Here is a 20,676-nt window from a genome sequence, read left to right on the forward strand (position 1 = left end):
TTACCAAAGGACTGTGACATCAACTGTGATCAGATGTGACAGCCCCAGATATGAAACCTGCCCCTCTCCTGAGATGGAATGACCTCAGCACGTGTGAGATCCCAGAATGAGCTGCAAGTGAGGATGAGAGCCTGAGATTTGTGCTGTCTGCACACAGTAAGCTGCATGTGAAACCTCCAACTCAGCTCCAGGGGGTTCTGAAAAAACATACTACTGCAGATCGGAAATGCACCAGAACAGAGGAGTAATCCAGAGCCACTGCACATCCAACTCTATCATTAATCCTCTGCTTTACAACAATGAGGTGATGGCCTAGACACGACAGGGACATAATAGAACTCAAGTTAGTCTTCTATCCAAGGAGAATGAAAAACAAACAGTGAAGTGTCAGATGGGAAAAACTGAACTCTGCAGCTGACAGCAATTTGGGAGCCAAACAAAACCCAGATTTTTTTTTCTTTTGCAGAGTTGCACATTCTCCTCCCACTGCATTTGAAGAAGCACAGTGTGTATCAGATGCTTGGAAAAACACACAAACCGTTCTAGTAAGCCAACATCCCCGTTGCCATTGCTAGCATACAACCTGGAGCCCAAGACATTCAGGACAAATGGAAACCTGCATTGCCTACTGTGGTAGATTACACAGCATCGTGCTACTTCTCTGCAGAACATTGTTGAGGTGCTTCACATACTGTGTAATTGATTTTCCAAGTAACTGTTCCATGGGTTTTGCTGTTAACATACTGGGTAACTGCTGGGCCAAGATAAATCTACAAAAGCTGCTGGCACGTTATGCTTAGATTTTTCTCTCCAAGCCTGTGGAATTTCACAGATTTTTAGCCTTGCTTCCCAAGCATCATGAGACTGTGGCATTTTAGCAGGACCATTATCAGGGGAGTTCCAATTGCCAACTAGGCAAAAACAGAGACTGAAGGAAGTCAAGTACCCTCCCACTGGGAAGGGAGCATTCTAGCAGGGAAAAAAAAAAAAGCCCCACAGATACACTGCCAGAGGCAGCCTCAGTCACGTTTCAACTGCAGAGTAACAGAAAATTCCTGCTTTGGGAAAGATGACAAACCTGCACCTAAGAAACTCTTGTCTGGTATCCTAAGATGACAGAAATGCCTTTCCACCATAAACATCTCTGCAACCATAACTCTCTGACTGTGACTCTGGGATGCTGTCTGCCCTCATCGGGGTACTCCAGTGAGAGCTGCTCCCCACCCAGCCCCTCACAGCCACCCGGAGCAGCAAGCACAGGGGCGGGCAGCCGACCTGTGCTCAGACAGCTGTGCTGCACCACTGCTGCAAAGGGCCCACAGCTGATGCACTGCCTATGCTGGCACAGCTCCAGTGCTACTGCCTCCCCACGTGGGAACACAGGTGTAAACACACAGGCAAAATACAGTTTTTCAGAAGCAGTCACAAGCCAGGTCTGCACTGCCCTCTTCTACCACTCAGTAGTGCCTCTCTAACTGGGGAGCTGAGCCAGGAGGAGCCTTTGGTGCAGACAGTTATGCCAGCAGATGGATACCTTATTGAGCCCCAACTTGCTTCTCACAGGGAAGACGAGGCAGAATGGGCCACAATTTCTCTGCTGTAGCTTCCAAGCACACCAAGTGTGTTTTTCCAGTTCAGCTACATTGTATTTTCCCTGATATGTACTCTCAGTGCAGCTACGCCTCTAAAGACTCCAGCTTGAGATCTGCTTTTCAAAGTCTATGTAAGAACACAAAAATAAATCCAAATTGTTCAATATTCACTGTATGACCATGAGCAGCTAAGCTAAAGAGGGCACTGCACTGCATTACTGCTCCAGAGACACCAAAACCAGAGCACCAGAGGGAGACCTGCAGCGCCACCTGCCCAGGGTGACGATAAGGACACCTGTGCTCGTGGCACTACAGGGCCGAGCTGTGTAATGAGGTATGCAGCCACGTTGGAGAAACTGGGCAATACTGCAAAAATTGCCATTTTGAATTTAAATCCTGCAGTATTCAGAAGTACTGCTGTTCCAGCTGGTTTCCGGAGGACGAAAGTGCTAACCAGGATGTTTCAGCCATACTAGGCACATCTTCTAACTGAGCTGATGTAGTTGAAAACTGCAACTGTGAGGGTGAAGCAATGCTACGGAAGCCTGGCCTCGCCATGTCATCAAGGGAGCAAAGCTCTATGGGTAGAGTGCCAAAACTAATCAGGATCAAAATGACTCACTTTTCAGGCAACTAAGAGCTTGGGTTTCATGTCTAACATAGCTGTAGCGTGAGCAGGGAAGTGGCTGGGGCTCCAATACAGAACTCACTGCTACATCAGTTTAGATATTGCAGTAAGTCTTTGTTTGCTCTGGATACACACCCTGCAGGAGTGACTTCCAACTACAGCTTTAAAACATGACAGCACAACGTGGTGCTGCTGAAGATATGCGAAACGCCGTGATCCACGTCCTTTCTGTCCCAGAGAAACTGATTTCTACAGCTACATTCTGCTGAGAGCTTTGAGAAAAAAGGAGCTTTCCATTCCCACTGCACACTGGAAGATTCAACAAAGCTAACAAAATTTAGATACTTCAGCACACTGAAGACTGAAAAATTTCTAGTGACTACCCAAACATCCTCTTAACATGGCAATGCCACGCATAACAAAGACCCAAGGGCTCAGCACACGCTGATAAGAGGTTTCAAAACAAAAACAAAAACACAAACATAATGAGTTGAACATCTATTACTTTTCTAGTCTGGAAATGTCAAATGCACCTGCTGCTCCAATGCTGGTCTTGCCACTTCTACCGAAGACAGTGACCAATCAGGGCAAATCATTTCATTTTGAAGGGAGAGGAAAAAGAGAAAAAAAATCCCATGTCACCAATGTCCCATTCGGCTCAGGAAAACAACCAACATCCTCACAGTATGAAATGCTGGTTCAGGGCAACTGCCTGAAGAATCTACCAAATCCCCTGCAGCTTCCCTCCATGCCTTTTGGGAGGCTACACCTGTAGACTCACCCAGCTCTTCCACCTGGTTTTCCAGGCAAGCTGTGTGTAGCCCAGCCTGCGTTGCTGTGGGCATTTCTATCCATAACAAGTCTTCCATCTTCCTGAATAATATGCATAACTCTGATATTTACCTGAACCTCGCTGCCTTATACTCACCAGAACCTCAGCAAGGCTCTCTTTTTCTTTGTGGGTTGAAGGCAGTAAGACCCCACCTGTTCTCTCTGATGGATACAACTCAACAAGTTCCCTGAAATGCTGTGTAATGCATTTTTATTCATGTGTTTTTATACACAGGTGAGGAATTTTGCAAAGGAAGTCAGATACCCAACTTGACTCTTTTCCTGTCTACAGAGAGAATACTGCAACTGCAGCTATACAGAAGGACTTTTACTCAGCTAAACCTTTACACTTCAGAGTAACCAGGGAACATCTGGACCCATAAACAACAAACTCACTGCACCCTAAACTTGCAATAGGGAGAAACTGCACAGGATTTACTGCCAGATGAAATTTAATGTAACTCGGGGTTCAAAGGCAGTACAGGACTAAAAAGAGCTCTGAGGTGAACAATACCTTAGCTTCTTCTGCCATTTTCTTTTCTTCATCTACCTCCTCAGCCTTGGCAATGTAGTCCTCTCCTTGATGTTTCCTTCTCTTCTGCTTAGGGGCCATGAAACCTTGCAGAAACTTCTTAATAACACCAGCTTGGAGTGCAATCACACACTCTCCAAAATCCTTTAGGCTCTCCAGTGAGTATACCTGTTAGGAAGAGTACACAATCACATCAGTTGGACATCACTCTTTGCACTGTTTAGGGAGGTTCTGTCCTGGCAATGGATATCTGTGATACTTAATGCAGTGTTACCGTGCACCAAGTCCCACACTCGGTTATGGGATCAGCATGTTGCTGCTGCTTCTGCTGGAGCTCACACGTAGCTGATGAGCATGCATAGCACATGAATGCTTATGTTGGTTCAAAAAAGGAAAAAAAAGCAAGATGCTTCAGGGCAGAAAAGAAAAAGTTCTTCCATTTGATGTTTCCCATCACTCTCTTAACACTTACGATTGCATCTGCACAGAGAGGTCTCTGTTCTGACTGAGGATGCAGTTTAACAGGTTACTAAGCATTCCAAGACAACGTCATCCTTTGGTAGGTGCACGCACCAGTCTCAAGCGTGTGTACTCTACCCATATCAGGTAAGCTTATCAACTCCTAAGGAGGTACAGTGCACCAGAAATTCTCACGTGAGCAAGGCTGAACTAGCCAGAACACTGCCATATTCAGCTCACTGAGCAGATACACCCCTGAACAGAACGACCTTTAGCTCCTAGATGTGGGGCACAAACATTACTCCAAGTCTAATGTGATCTGAATTTATGAAAAATCACCAAAAAAAAGAAAACTGCTGTCTCAACAATACATTCTGGCTCTGACACAGAAGCTAAAAAGGAGCCAAAAAGAGCTCCACTGAAGTTCCATAAAGAAGCTCCTCCAACAGCTGAAGAAAACAGGACAGCTGCACAGTTGTGCAGGACATTTACCCTCAAAGCTACAGCTCCCCTACACCAAATCAGCCTCAAGTTAGCAGTTGTGTAGTCTTGAAATACTAGTTAACAAAGAATGCATATGCAACAAATCTGATTTTCCCGACCCAAAGAGTCAAGACCTTAGAGTCAGTGTCAACGGGTCTGTCTTTCTTAGCACTACTTTGACTTTCCACTCACTCTTGCTTCAAATTCTGGTGTCACATCAACGTATCCCAACCCTCCTTTCTGCAGCCGAGTTGCAACCTCAATGAGATCACTTCGGAGGTAGTTCAGCAGTTCCTGGTTGCCATCACAGGATTTGAGGCCCAAGTTCTGTTTCCGAGCCAAGTGCATAGAATGTGTGATGTCCTGATACCTAGAAAATCAAGAAAAGCCTTTGAATGCATGCAGACCAGTGCCTTGTGAGTTGTCAGTGTGCTGGGCAACAACAGCTTCCAATAACAGCCACATGCTCCACCAGTATGGAACGCTCCTTGAAGGATGCTTTAAAGCAAGCAAAGCTCTGCCTCTGCGGATGGAACAGCACTGCCTTTGCAAGCTGCGAGGAGCACCTTTAAGACTGAACCTCCTCCTGATTTTGAGCATTACTTATTGAGTAATACTTGTAGTTACTGTCTACAAAAGAACAATTTCTCATTCTTGTTATCTGCCCCTGCACAGGCACAATCAAAGCGAAGTGCTGAATGTTGCCACAGGAATGGAAAAGCTTGCTATGGTGAGGATGTGCTGTGAAACTGAGAAGAGACACAGGGAAACAGCAGGCTCACTTTTTCTCCAAGCGCTCCTTTAGCTGGCTCTCTCTTACTCCTTGTGGATGCAGGCAGTCTATCAGCTCATCCAAGTCCTTCTGACTGTCACAGAGAAACCTGGAAGATACAACATTCACCAACATCAGCTAATCCATCTCTGCAGCAGCAGCTCCTTTTCTTAAGCACTTCACAAGAATTAGTAGACAGCAATGACAATTAATCTACATCCCAACCCCAGGGACGAGGTGAAAAACTTAGGCAAAATGCTTATACCAGCTTTTCTGTAAGACTGGCCTCATTTCAAGGTCCCCAAATGTAGCCCATTTCAGGGTAAGAAGAACAAAAACAAAATAAACACAGAACTAATTTATAGATGTCTCCTCCCACTAAGTTTATTAAAACACTGGTATTTGAATTTAGTAATCTGCCCTAGGGATTAGATTCACTGAATTGCAGTCAGCTTAAGCAATCTGAATGTCATTTTTGATGCACTAGAAAAGATTAACATGTTATGCACTGCATAGCATGGCAATTTAATCATTCTTTCTGTAGAGCCTTCAACTGATTTCATTAAGCCCCACAGCCCCTAGATCAAAAAGAGTATGTTCCAGTTTACACCACGATAGCTGATGCTACAGATTTGAGACAGAAAGCCATGCCCTCCACAAGTGCAGAAGATCTCCCTTCTAAGAAGCTTGCATTAACCTGAAAGATTAAATATAGTATCTAGGAATCACATTCATCAGCTTTCTGCTCTCATCAGCTCTCTGCTCACAAAGTCCTTCAAGAGAGCAATGGTAGCCTGCAGTTAGCTGAATCTAAAAGGGCAAAACTTCTGCACAGTTCTCTAAACAGGCACTTCCAGCAACTGCAGAGTGCAACCACACTGCTGGTCATGATGCAGGGCTGTATGGTCAAATTAAGCTTTCTGATATCCTGAAAACCTGCACCTTTCTTTTTCTTTTTGTTCTTTCCTGTGATGGCTCCGTGCCTCATCTCCTGAATCACGTACTGGTGCGAGCACTGGCAGACCTGGGCTTACAAAAAATAAAATACAAACACGTAGCTAGCAGATGATTGCTCCTTACAAAAGGGAACTGAAGGATCAGCAAAATCTTAAATGGAAACAAGCACAAAGTGATCACCATGACGTGATCCTCGCCAGTCACAGAGAAGACCTGAGATCTAAGTTTTCTTCTTGGGCACAAGCTCAGATGAACCAACTTACAGCTAGAGAAGGGTGCTGTTCGACTCTCCTGGAATATCAGTGTCTGCAATGGGTTCTTATCCTGGGAGAAATCCTTACTAAGTATCTCATCTGGAAAAAAAGTATTTCACAGCGCTAGTATGCTTATGTTAGGGGAACAGCCTGACAACCTGCATTGCTTTATTAAACTGATTACGCTAATAAAATACAGAATTGTCTAAAAACAGAAGAAAAATGGTCCCTTGCCAATCATCTGCTTCAGTACACCCCAACACTGAAGGGCATCCTCGCTTTGCACACAGAGATCAGATCTTCTGGCCACCATTTCTGCACACTCTGCCTGCAAGGAACAGGACAGAGCAGCTCCAAACATCCCTCACCCACTGGAGCCTGGCACAGGCACTTCTGAAGCAATGAAGGGCTGGTCACATGACTCAACAGACACTGACACAATCCCATAATAACCATATGTCAAACAATGTCAAACAACACAAATCCTGTCTTTTTCTTGCAGATGCCACTTGTGGTGAGTGACGTGATCAGCATTCCTACATTCATTGAAGGTCTACAGACAGATCATTACAAAGTCTGGCATTTCTAAGTCTACTGGAATTGTGCTAAATAGAGACATTCCTCGAGATTATTTAGCATCAACTTGCTGCCAAAACCTTGGGGTAAACCTTTGGACTGATCCTAAACCATGTTTCAGAAGAAAGAGCTTGTCACAGCATGGGAATGGCACGAAGCAAGCTTCCAGTCATCCTGCAGATACCCAAAGAGCACTATTACCCAGTGTGTTAAGAAGGTTGCCTAGGTTGTGATAAAACAGCATTAAATCACTGCTGCTTACATGGGATTCATTTGGGAAATATCTGAGAAGATATTTCTACCCCAGCTTCTCAGTTTTCCTCCAAAGCTACGCAACTAAGAGGGGAATTTCCTGCACAGTTTTCCTCTCTGCTCGAAACGAAAGGCCACTGGAAACAGTTAACATAAGGCACTGGGAGTCTACAACTACACCGTCTGGGGAAAGAACGCAGGCTGCCAGCCAGAATGAGAAAGCAGGGAACATCCTTGTGAGGAACATCCTTGTGAGGAAGGCAGGTGGGGCCATCCAGGCACCCATGGGCTGCATGCAGGCCATTGCTTCACTGTGGTGCAACTGTCACTGGGCACCAAGCGAACACCAGTGCACTACTGCCCCTGGAAGTGGGCACGGGGAGGGCATGGTGCAGTGCTGACTCAAGTTATGACAAATAAGTTTATGGATTTTGCCACTTCAGATAAACACGGTCCTGTGAACAGAGAACAACCCGCAGCCATGCTGGGCGTTTTGATAAAGGAATTTGAAACCTGTCTCAAGATCGCCAACAAAATCGCCAACTTCCAGGATTATTTGTGACTCCATTTTAAGTCGACGTAAAAACACGACTTGCAAATTTTCAAATGGAATGTATAGAACTGTAATCAAAAATTTGATCATGCCTCTTTGCCAGACTTCTATAAGCCCTCTCTTACCAGAGAAACATCCCTCACTTCACAATGGCTCCTTGTTCTCTGCTTTCTGGCAGTACGAACATTTGTGCTGTTTTGAATGATGAAGAACAGGAAGAGTAAAACTTCATCCACAACCTCTGATGAACACCTTGAGAGCTCAGGGAATTGCAGCTACTTTCATCAAACCACAAAGATAAGTTAGTTTCCCAGAAACTGGGCCTGTGTTTTGTCTTTTTTATATATTCAATATATTAAAAACTAAAGTTTCGTTACTTGTATACATCAACAGTATCATATATTTTATGAGGGCTGTTTGAAGGTAGTGCCTTCTGTTTTATGACGTTGGCCCACAGTGTCAGAAGCTGTTGGTGGCACAGCAGTAGAGGTTGATCCTTCCCACCACTGCCCCGTCACACCTGACAGAACAGCATCCAACATGGAAGCACATATGAAGCACAGGTGTGTCACTGAACTCCTCCACAAGGGAAAAGTGGCATCACTGACAAACATGGGCACTTGCTGAACGCTGATGGACACCAACCATGGATGCAAGCGCTGAGAGAGGAGGGTGGTGCATTTCAGCAGTGGTGACAGTGCAGTGGGTCACAGCTCCACCAGTGCAGGTTGTTACGAGTGCAGCATGCAGGCTCTTGCTCACTGCTGGTGAAAATACATAGCTAGTGGTGACTACACTGAAAAAGAGTGTTCTGTGGCTGAGAATTTGCTCTACTGAATAGTGTTCTTGTGTTCTCTGCATCTGTTGCAGTTTCCAGGGAAACTAGTTAAGAGGCACTTGTTCAAGAGCAACCTTTGTAGACGTGGCCCTAGACAATTCCTCTTCACTAACTGTGGCTCAGGCAAGCCAAAAGGCTGGAAACCTGTGGGCTAAACTAGCACAAGTTTGTTCCTGCTGAAAAGGAAACAGGGAAAGGAGAGTACCTGCAACAGACAAACTCAAGTTTTCTCAATCCTCCCAGTGAGTAAGAACTAGGACTTCTAGGAGTAGGATTTTTTACATCAGCTTGAACTCAAATGCACACAATATAAACACATCAAAGAAACACCTGTGGTCAGTGACACCGTGCTGCTATGTGCAGTTACAGCTCCTGCTTCCCAAACCAGCTCCATGCACTCCCTACCCCCAAAGGAACCATCTGCACCTCCAACTAGGGCTCACAAGGCTGGGAGCATGGACACTACAAAGAGGGCTGGTATTTTAAATGAGGAGACAACAGGTCCATGATCTTGTGATTCTTAGTAAGTAGGAAGGGAAAGTAACTGGTGCCATTCATGTAGCTTGACATAGAACTTATACACAATAACACAATCTGAAGTAATGGAAATGATGCCCATGGGAGAACCAAGACCAGATGCAGGCCTTCAAACTGACCACAAATGGGGTAACCTGTCTAGGCTAAAGGCCTAAATAACAGCCAGGATTCTCTCCTTACACATCTAGCAGCACAAGCCAGCAGGCTGGTCAGCAGTTGTAACAGAGGGAACGTGATACAAGTATTCACTCAAAAGGAGCTGTTCACATGCACTTGGGTTGAATATTCCCACTTGTTCTCATGCTGCAAGGGACAGAAAGAAAGGTATAAAACCTGGACTGCAGACTACGGAATGAGGAAATCAGGAGGACAACATCTAGAGGAGCCCAGGATCAGTACCTGCTCTGGAGGGTTGGTAGAAACAGGGAAACTCCATCTGTAGAATATAGGCGTGAGAATGGAGTCTGTCAGCACCCACGCATGGTTAACTCAAATTGTCTGCTGAGGGGACCCGCCATACCATGGTGTATTCCTAATAGATGAAGAACAATGGGAGTTACTCTGCAGAGATGCCACTATTTTTAAAATGCAACTGCTTTCATAGAATCATAGAATGGCTTGGGTCAGAAGGACCTCAAGGATCATCAAGCTCCAGCCCCCTGCTACAGGCAGGGCATCAACCTCCCCATTTATACCAGCCCAGGGCCCCATCCAACCTGGTCCTGAACGCCTCCAAGGACGGGGCATCCACAGCCTCTCCGGGCAGCTGTTCCAGCACCTCACTGCTCTCTTCGTAAAGAAGCTCCCTCCTTCAACTTAAAACCATTCCCCACCATCCTGCTGTTATCTATCCTTTCAAAGAGTTGATTCCCCTCCTGTTTATACTGAAAGGCTGCAGTGAGGTCACCCCGCAGCCTTCTTTTCTGCAGGCTGAACAAGTCCAGCTCCCTTATCCTGCCTTTGCAGGGGAGCTGCTCCAGTCCCCTGATCATCTTTGTGGCTCCCTCTGGACCCTCTCCAACACCAACAGCTCTGTCTTTCTTGTACTGGGGGCTCCAGATCTGGATGCAGTACCCCAGATTGGGCCTCATGAAGGCAGAGTACAGAGGGACAGTCACCTTCCTGTCCCTGCTGGCCACCCCTCTGCTGATGGAACCCAGGACACCACCTGCTTTCCAAGCTGCAAGAGCACACTGCTGGCTTTTCATCCACTAGAACCCCCAGGCCCTTCTCTGCAAGGCTGCTCTCAAGGTTTGCTCCTCCCAGTCTGTATACACACCTGTGATTCCTGAGCAGGATAAGTGAAAAGTCTATTGTGCACTAATGTACTACTAGAAAGGTTTCAATTAACCCATGGTTCTTGTCAGAAAGACAGGTGCACATGTATCACACAAAGCACTAAAGCATGGACACAAGACTTTCTCAAGGACCATAATGCCCAGAATCTTTAAACAGGGAGATTTTAATAGGCATCAACATCAGTGAGTGTGGTTCTTCTGTCTTTTCCTGGCAGAAGAGTGGCAAACATCCATGCATTTATGATTTGAAATAGACCTTTATGGTTTGAAACTGATATTCAGCTTCACCACTTCTAGGATCAGAGAGCAGGCCCTCTTCTTTTGCAGGGCAAAGTACTCCAAAAGCAAAAACCACTTCCATGAGGTACTGTTCCTGTAGCTGTTGGGGAATTACGGATTCTATTTCTTCCCTTACTATTGTCCCATAAATTCCCATTCTCAAGGAGAAAAGGAGCAAGACTGTGAAAAACAACACATCAAGGAGTTAATCTGGTACTGATTTCAAAGACCTAAATGAAGAACAGCTGTAGCTTTACCTTGCTATATGTGCAGTGTGAGGCTACTCTTAATTTCATTTTAGATGCACTACCAGGAAAGAGGCAGAAGATGCAGCAGAACACAAAGAAATGAAACTTTCTATACACCACATGCCAACATTATGAGCTATAGCATGCAAACAATACGGGAGTACCGATGTCCAAGGATTTCAGTGCAGTTTCAAGGCCTTTCAGGGTATGCAAGGACAATATGAAAAAGCAGTCAAGGAGGAGACAGTTCTGTACCATCTAAACTCATGAGAGTCCTTGAGAAAGGAGAGATCAATGGCGATGGCCAGAAAGCAAAATGCTGTAACAGGAATATGGATTTCCTAGAGGGAAATCGCAGTTGCTGCTGTCCCTTCAAGTAACAGATCTCAGGTCACCTCTGCTTTCCCTTTTGTAGTGATAGCTGTCAGAAAGGCTCTCTGCAGTTCTAGAGCTTCAAAGAAAGTCTTTCAGTGGAGGGAGCTTACTGTTTCTCTGTAGAAATGGCTTTTGGTGGTCCTGTCGGGAGAAATTCATGCAGCCAGTGCAGAAAAGAATTCAGTCTGAAGTGATTATGTGCTCTTTAGCAAACTGCCATTGTACCCTCTGCTCAATTAAGGGCATGAAGGTGTAAATCTGGTTCAGACCATCCACCTTCACTGCTTGCTACCAACCTGGTTGTGAGACCAGTGCACACAGGCAAGATATCTTCATTCAGTAAAAAAACAAAAAAATAAAAAAATCAGCAAATGCTACGATTCTTAACAGTCCTTCCTAGCATCCATCAGATAGGACAGAAATCGAAGACGTTATATAACAGAAGAGTCAGACAAAAAAAGTCATCTAGCCCAGCATCTTATTTCTGAGTGGCAGAAGAGCAGAGCAGGCATACAGAGACAGTTCTTAAACCTGCCCCTCAGATTTCAGCATTTGCTCTTTCATAACCTTCTTGAGTGCCAGGACAAGAACGCCTGTGCTTAGCAGTCATCAACAAACTCCTCTGTCAGTGGCTTCTCCAACTGCTGCACAGGCACAAACGAGAAGATCCACAGCAGCCAGGAGCAGTGAGTCGGGGATATCAGCAGATCTGAAGTAGTTCTTTCCTCTCTATTTGAACAACAACAACAACTGCCATTTCCTAGTTTAATTTTTTGGTCCCCTGTTTCTGCATCAAAATAAAATGCACTTTAAGGAGACTTCTCCACTAACATTACTTGCTATCACCCTGCTGAACACAGACACAATACAGTATTTCTGTAATTTGCTTCCCAGCCAATTATTCTCTCATGAGAAAAGCTTCCTTCTCAACTTAAGGCACTTCAGCTCCTGCCAGGCCCTGTAACAACAGATCTTGTGAAACAAGATTGCTCCCAACTGAGAAGAATTGTTTTGTCCTTGGTCTGTACTTCAGTTTAAGCTCCTTTTCATTTCTTTCATTAGACTCAACCGCAGTTACTAGGCATGCCTTCTTACTTTTAATAAAATCCTCATCCTGAAATGAGCCATATTGAGAATGTTTCCTTACTGCTGTTGTTTTTTTCCCCCCAGTTTCCTAAAAACTTTCTTTCCTAAAGGTAAGAGGCATTACCTAGCATGGAAACTAAACAATCCTTCTATGAAGGTGATCCACCTGGTGGATGAGGGTATGGCTGGACATAACCACCTCGAATTTAGTGAAGGCTTTGTCTCACATCTGTCCCGGGACTGGGATAGATGTGCACTTTGCTGGGTAAAACACAGCTGAGGGCCAGGCTCTGAGCAGTGCTGGGTGGAGGCCCATCCAGCTGGTGGCCATCACCAGGGCACTCCCCAGGGATTGGTACTGGAACCACATCTGTTTAATACCTTCAGTGACGATCGGAGGAGAGGATTGAGTGCACCCTCAGGAGGTTCTCAAATGACACCAAGCTGGGAGGAAGAATTGATCTGCCTGGGTGTAGAAAGGCCAGTTGCACCAGGGGACATTCAGGCTGGATATCAGGAATAGTTTCCTCTCCAGAAGAGAGGTGAAGGAGTCACCATCCCTGGAGGTGCTCTTGAACTGTGGAGATGTGGCACTGAGTGACTTTGGGCATGGCTGGGTTGGGTTGGACTACTGTCCCTTCCAACCTTAACGACTCTATGATTTCATGATCTCTTTGAAAGTTTTTGAAAGCATTTTAGGTTTCTACTGTTTTGTATTTGTATTGCCAATTTAAGGTTTGTTGTCTGTTTGTTTGTTTTTTAAACTAAGATTCTTAATTATTTTGTTCTCTTTTTTTAAACACCATAGTATGCTTAGATTCAGTATTCTTGTCACTTTTTACAAAGCTGCTCTTCAAAAGTAGAATATAACTCTGTCCTGAGACAACACCTGGTTCATAAAGCTGCCTCTCCTGACTCCATAAAGCACTTTTAAGCCTTGTAAGCTGGCGATCCTCTCAGCACATCAGCAAAAATTGCCAACCTGATTGAGAAATTCAGCAGTGCTGTCTGAAATGCTGTGCTTTTTCAAACTCAGCCTAGAATTACAACTCACAGGGGTTCTGTATTACATAGCTCATCTGATTTGGCTCTGTATTACCTTGAATTCATAGCAGTGTGCACTAGTAGCTTAAGCTATGGCTTTTCTTTCATAATTTGTCCTTCTACTGGAACATGTATTTCCACCCCTGCTGAATGAAGTAGTAGTAAAAGAGGCAGTTAAGGAAGAGCTGAACAAACTTTCTTGTGAATCATACAATCTACAACCTCTTATTTAGCACCCATGCTCTAGGAATAACTTATTTCCTGAATTTTGGCCACGTAACAAGATGTGCAATGATTTAGACTGGAAAAGAGGTGGAGATCTCCCACTGCAATACTAGACAGAGTGAAGGTACACAGGGGAATCCTCGCTTTCTCCTACAGCCCTCCAACAATGAAAGGCAAGGGAAGAGAATTACGAAGATGTCCACAAATGTCAGTCTCCTCAGCAGTTCTTGATGGGAGAGGAGGAAGACCTTTGGTAAAGGATTTCTGACCTGCAGCAGCAAAACTACACTTTGGAGCTCAAATCACAAACTAGTGATATTTGGCAAAGATGGAGAAATCCCACTTGTCAGCAGGAGAAAACTAGGGGAAAAAGACACTGCTTATAAAGGAACTGCAGGCATCAGTACTTTGTGAGTTTTCAAGGTTATGGATAACCACAGTCCTTCACAAGTAATTTGGTAGGTACAGGCGGGGCCATTTTTTCTTCTGTCATGGGGACAATGCTAACTTCTCCTTACCATCCAATGCAACACTTGACATAGACTTTCTTTAAAGACACTAATAGAACCAGTCAGTGGAGCAGGTCAAACATGCTCAAAGGTAGACTGTTCACATGCAATTGATTCATTTTGAAGACACGTTGGTGGCTACATCTTGGCATTAGGAAGTATTAAAGGGATAACTGGCTGTCCACACGTAAAAATATTTTGCTAAGCTCTAACAATCATCAATAGCAACAAAAAACAATTCCACATAATGGCGTTATAGGAGAACAAATGCAGTCTCCCAACTTGCTGTGAAACCTAGAAAGAAAGAAGGAGCTGGGGGACTGCTCTGCATGTCTTACGTGATAGAAGAACGAGCAGCCTATACATGTGGCTCCAAAGACAGCAATATGTACAGCTATACAGAGGCTGTTTCATCTGCTGAAGGACTCCATGAGCCACAGTTCAGGCCTGTTAAGACGAGCCATGAACAAAAACCTAGACAACCAGGTAAGTCACTGCTCCCACAGATTCTTGTTCAAAATACAGCTTGCCAATACTGAAAGCAGAATTAAAAACAACAAAAGACACAGCGAATCTTTTCAAATAAGAATTTTCCTCATTATAAAATAGGTAAAATTGATACAACAAAAAAGTGTTAATTTAGATTGGCTTTAAGTTTAATTAAATTAAACAGAGTGTTTCTACAGTCTCTTGGATCAGCTGCCATTCACTATTCACTGTTAGTAATATCAGTTACAGAGGTCTGGCAGGCCTATAAACTAATTCAGCAGTTAAACACTGAAAGAGGACTATGCAGGACAGTAGGACCTATTAAGTGACTTCTCTGTACAGTTTCCTTGACCTTTATGCTTTGAGTATTTTGCAGCTATAAAGCATGTATTACCATAAGTTCTGTCCTTGCTTGGGTGCAGTGGTCTCTGCAGGGAGGTCTGCAGCACATGCAGACCTGTGAAGTGCACTCATTCTGCCATCAGCGGCTGTGCTCTTCCGCTTGTCTGGAAAAAAAAAAGCACAAGCTCAAATTCTTATTCGTGCTTCTTCTCAGACATACTTTATTTCATAAGAACTAACCTACCTTCAGTTAAGTACTTCCAATCAACACTTCTACCAACAGTGCATTTGGCAGAGAAAAGCAATCCAAAATTACTTTGCTAAAGCCCACAGTAGTAGCACTTACAGAAACACAAAGATGAGCAATTCTTCAAGAAAATATTATTACATCCTAAAGCACGTTCATTAAATTAAGAAAAGCATTTCAACCATTTCACAGAACTTTGGAATGGTGTGGAAGGAACCTTAGAGCACAGCCAGTCCCAATCCCTGCCATGATCTGGTTGTCCCCTGCCAGCTGCCATACCACATTCACGGCTTAAGTACCTCCAGAGATGGAGAACTCGCAGCTCTAGGCAGAGAACCAGGGCCTCTAACCTAAATCTCTCCTCTTCTAATTTAAAGCCACTCCCCCTTGTCTCATCACTATCAGACCACATATAAAGTCAATCTTCTCTCCTACATACAAATTCCCTTTATACTGGAAGCCTGCAGTGAGCTCTCCTCTCTTCTGCAGGCAGAACACCCCCAGCTCCTCGGCCCGGCTCCACAGCAGAGGTGCCCCAGCCCTCTGAGCACCTCGTGCCCTCCTCTGGACCCGCTCCAACAGCCCCACGTCTTTCTCGTGCTGGGGGCCCCGGGCCTGGACGCAGGACTCCAGGTGGGGCCTCACGAGGGCAGAGCAGAGGGGGACAGTCCCCTCCCTGCCCGCTGCCACCCCTCTGCCGATGCAGCCCAGGCTGCTGGCGGCTCTGCGGGCTGCACGCTGCTGGCTCAGGTCAGCTTTCCCTGCTCCAGAACCCCAAGTCCTTTCTGCAGGGCTTGCTTGTTGAACAACATTTGGTCCAGCTGGGCCAATTTCTCAATTGTCTGAGGAACTACAGCCTGATCTTGGTATTAGGAAAGGTCAGAGGGCACGCTGCCTCAAGTATGATCATGAGGCACATGCAGAACCACCAGAGATCAGATCCAGCCAGTGTGGGCAGGTCCTGCCCAACCAGCCTGACTTTGTTCTACAGCACGGGGGGATGAGAGAAAGGCTGTCAGCACAGACTACTCAGAATTTAGTAAAGCTTCTGACAGTGCCTCCCACAGCATTCTGCTGGGGAAGCTGCAGCCTGTAGTTGGGACAGATGCGCGCTTTGCTGAGTAAAACTCTGCTGGAGGGCTGAGCCCAGAGCAGGCCAGAGGTGGCCAGTCACCAGTGGTGCTCCCCAGGAGTCAGCACTGGAGGCAGATCTGTTTAATATCTTTACTGACAACTAAGGCCAATGGGATGAGCTTCAATAAGACCAAGTACAGGTTCCAGCACTTTGGTCCCATGCAATGCTACAGGCTTGGGGCAGAGTGACTGGAAAGATGCGCAGAGGAAAAGGATCCAAGTGTATCAGTCAGTGTAGTGCATTAGTCAATGGCAGGCTGATCATGAACCAGCCAACATGAACACTTTGCCCAGGCAGCCAACAAGGCCAGCAGCATCCTGACTGGTATGGCAAGGGTCTCTGCTCCCAGGTAACAGCAGTAGGACAAGAAATGACAGCCTTCTGGCACACCACAGGAGGTTGAGATTGGATATTAGGAATAATTTCTTCAAAAGAGAGGAAATGCATTGGAACAGGCTACCAGGGAGGCAGAGGAGTTTCCAAGAAGTGCAGAAATGTGGCACTGAGGGATGGGGCTTAGTGGCATGGTGATGATAGGTTGATATAATCAACACCAAGGTCAGTCTAGATGGTCTAGAGGACTTTTCCAACCTTAATTATTCTACTGTGTCAATTACACCATTGAGTTTGATGCCGTTTGTAAACTTGCTGAGGATACACTCAATCCCATTCCTTATGTCATTGATAAACATACTGAAGAGCATGAATATCACTCGTGACTGGCCTCCACCTGGATACAGAGCTGCTGACCACAACCTACAACACCTAACCACTTCCTAGTGCAGTGTTTGACCACCCAGGCACCACGCCACCAAAGCAAAAATCACAGAGCAAGAGACAGATCTTTGGTTAATCCTTCCACCTCATCAACACATTCATGACAAGGTGAAGAGCAGGCTGAGCGGATGTGCAAGAGCGACTATTTGCCAAAATGGCCTCAATCAGCAAAGCTGTGAGTATCTAGAAGACTTCTCTGCTTGACACTATCCCAGAGGGGTCTACAGAAAAGTAGTAAACAGGCCTTGAGATTTCTACAATGACAGCACCTGGTCGCAGCTTAGCTTACTGATTCCCACAGAAAAAGCAGCATGTTTGTTCTCTGTGGCAAACAGATGAATTTGTGAGTTTTGTCACTGGTGGAGCTTAGCTTGCCAAGAAGTTTGGCACATGGTAAGTAAACAGGTACCAAGTAAAACAGAGCAGTTATTCTGTAGCTGATACTGACTGCTTTTAAGAGAGATGATCATATCCCATGGTGCTTCAGTGCTACACTGCAGTCTCAAAATCCGCAGCAGGGAGACCATAATGAACAAACTCCCCATGTGAGGGCTCCCCTGCGTGCACAGCAGGTTGAGAACAGAGGACTCCCACGAAGACTGGCCAGTTCTCCCTTCAGTTCATAAACCCATCCTAACAATCAGACAGCAACAAGGGAAAGATCCACAGAGAGGCTGGCTGATCATACCTCCTGAGCTGTAGTCTTTTCTGGCTTCTTCTTTTTTCTGATGAGGAAGGATGAATCTGTAGTCTATACTGTCATGTACCCAACCTTTCTCAATGAACAAGCCAGGGACCTCATCCGAGAACAGCCAATACCTGCAGGGCAAGGCACATAGACACGTTAGCAGCCACCTGTTACCTGTTTGGTGACTGTCACACACATACATCTTTGCTTGCATGTGAGGGAATATCTGTTCTCAGAATTAATATCTGGGTGCATCTATACATTTAGTTGAGAAACTGGAAAAACTCTTATTAAAATTCATTCCGAGAGCACTCCTGCAAAACAAAGAGGGAGAAGACAGTAACTGGATTCTTGAGCACTGAAGCTCCGCTGGCTCGTGGGCTGTAACCTCCAAACAGCCAACTACGTAAATGAGTGAAAACTACCACATTCTGTACGCACAAACTTTGTTTCTGCTCTCCTCCAAACTTCAGTGCAGGCAGAGTACCCTCCACATCAACCACTTCTTGGAAGCTGTTATCTGCTCCTGCGGGAGGGAGGAGAGCCAGCAGCACGGGGCCACCTCCTTTCCTACCTGTTGTGATTGCGGTCAGTGCCAACTGGGGTTCTGCGCATCACAAGCTTTGCTTTGGCAATCCCATCCTGGAACGTCTTCTCAGCTGCAGCTTTATGCTTCCGGATTCTTTCTTCCTCTGCTTCCTTCTCCATTCTCACTGTTGGAATTAGTGTGTGGAAGAGTTAGCTTTCTGTTATTGCATATGTATATGAGTATCATCCTTCATTCCACTTGGTCAGGAAAAAAAAAAATCATTTATTGGTAACTTTGGTTACGACTGCTTTAGCCATCCACCCTTCACATCATCTTCCACCCACCATTATAGAAAAAAATTATCAAGAAGTGAAGTTTGGATAAGAACAGACTGGAGAAAACATTCCTCATTATTGTTCCTTATAAGTCAACAAAGTTGACTATTACTATATAACTACTGCTATGCAATTCCACATAACAGAATCAAAGATCTTTCTTTAACTACAGCACAACACAGAACAAGGAATTCTGCTCTAGTCGGCTCTAAGGCTGAGAGTAGAGCAGGAAGAACATGATAGAGATGAGCATGGCCAACAGGCACCTGCATCTCCACATCTGCAGCTATGAAGAATGGTGTTCCTACAAGTTCACATACTGAGCAGACAGATGCAGCACAACAGAAACCTCCTCTAGACACAAGTGTCTCACAACCATGAGTAAGTCTTAACGTTTTGTTCTTTCCCAGATATGCCACCCTGTGGAGAAGCATTTAAACAAATGAGACTGTGGGAAATATTCTTTTGCATTGAGAAAGTTTGAAGGCTTTTAAGCCTTCTATAAAAAGAACCAAATAATGAAGACTTATCTTTACAGTAAAGAGTTTGAGCAGATGGAACAAGAGCATATGGAAGGGGTGAGCTGTAGGGCAGGCAAAAGCTAACATGCAGAGGTTGTACGCTAGCTGCTCACTCAAAGAGAAAGGCAGTTTCTTGCTAGAACTTTCCCGGGGCTGCTACCTACTCTCTTGCAGCCATTCGCTGCATTAAAATAGCTTTGGTAACAGTTGATTGGTAAGTATGTGCTTGGTTTCTGAAGTCCTGCCACCGTGACCAACCCTAACAGACTAATGAGATGTGCTGAAAGACATACCCCTGCATTTATTACACCAACACAACTGATCAGCTTTCACATACTAACACACCAACACTAACCAACTTTCAGTAACTGCAGCATGAGAGTCCTCCCGTTACTTTCTTTTCTGTTAAAGCTGAGACCAACTTAGGAGTACTGGCTGCGATCTTCATAGGCTTAACTTTCAAGCAGTTGGAGCTTGCAGCTCCACAGATGTGACTCAAGCAGCAACAAGGACACCTCTGGCTGCAACACACACACACACACACACACACATCCACCAGCTCAACCACTCAGGTGTTTTGTCTGCAACTGCTTTACTTCCAAAAGACATTACCATTATTAAAAGTAAATGCAACTGACAGGGTGCAAAAGACACAAAAAGTCTGTCTGATGGAAGGAGCATGCTGAGATGATAACCACAGTGGGAACGAAGCTCTGTTTTTCACATGCTCCAATGACACACCCCCCAGAGTCTGAAGCCCTGAGCAGATTGGCTCAGCATCACTGACCCCACAGCCCAACTACTGCACCATCAGCATTAACCCAGAACTCTGCTGCTATGAGGGTATCTTTATGTCTGCTAGTAACCACTGAACAGGTAAATGTAGTCCTGGATAACTGAAATGTTGGACTTTGCTGGATGGAAATGAAGTAATACGAAGTCAAACTTCGATGAAAGGCTGCATCCTTCTCTGCCAGAGAGAGCTTGTTTTTCTTCTGGACTCCAGGAATGAATCAAGCTACCCAGCACACAATCTTATCTTCTTCAGAACAGCATTGTTTTTCCTTCACATCTCACTAGTGTAAACTATCCAAGTGAAAACAACATGAAGCAGCTCAAGCAGCAGTAGTGTCTGGATTGTGCTTCATTTTGTAGTAAGGCTTTGTCACAAACTTGCCATGAAACAACTGGAACACAAGACCCAGGGCCAAGCAGCCATCCAGCTGCAGTCTATTTGACACCTGATACTTTGTTTTTCTGCATTAGTGAGACAATGCTCCAGATG

At 45.1% G+C, this 20,676-nt stretch overlaps 1 protein-coding gene across 1 annotated transcript in view; it reads right to left on the reverse strand.

Moving 5' to 3' along the window:
* Positions 1–20,676, reverse strand: part of BAZ1B (bromodomain adjacent to zinc finger domain 1B) — a 51,420-nt gene that overhangs the window by 11,002 nt on the left and 19,742 nt on the right. The window contains exons 8-13 of the mRNA XM_042829912.1: positions 18,581–18,719; positions 18,007–18,137; positions 15,212–15,323; positions 5,308–5,406; positions 4,718–4,895; positions 3,566–3,751 (exon numbers count right to left, since the gene is read on the reverse strand). Coding sequence (XP_042685846.1) covers positions 3,566–3,751; positions 4,718–4,895; positions 5,308–5,406; positions 15,212–15,323; positions 18,007–18,137; positions 18,581–18,719 — 845 coding nt within the window. The remainder of the gene's footprint in view (positions 1–3,565; positions 3,752–4,717; positions 4,896–5,307; positions 5,407–15,211; positions 15,324–18,006; positions 18,138–18,580; positions 18,720–20,676) is intronic.

The sequence above is a fragment of the Centrocercus urophasianus genome, unplaced genomic scaffold, assembly GCF_019232065.1.
Source record: "Centrocercus urophasianus isolate 14NV4802_14NV808 unplaced genomic scaffold, USGS_Curo_1.0 seq_33, whole genome shotgun sequence".
NCBI lineage: Eukaryota > Metazoa > Chordata > Aves > Galliformes > Phasianidae > Centrocercus > Centrocercus urophasianus.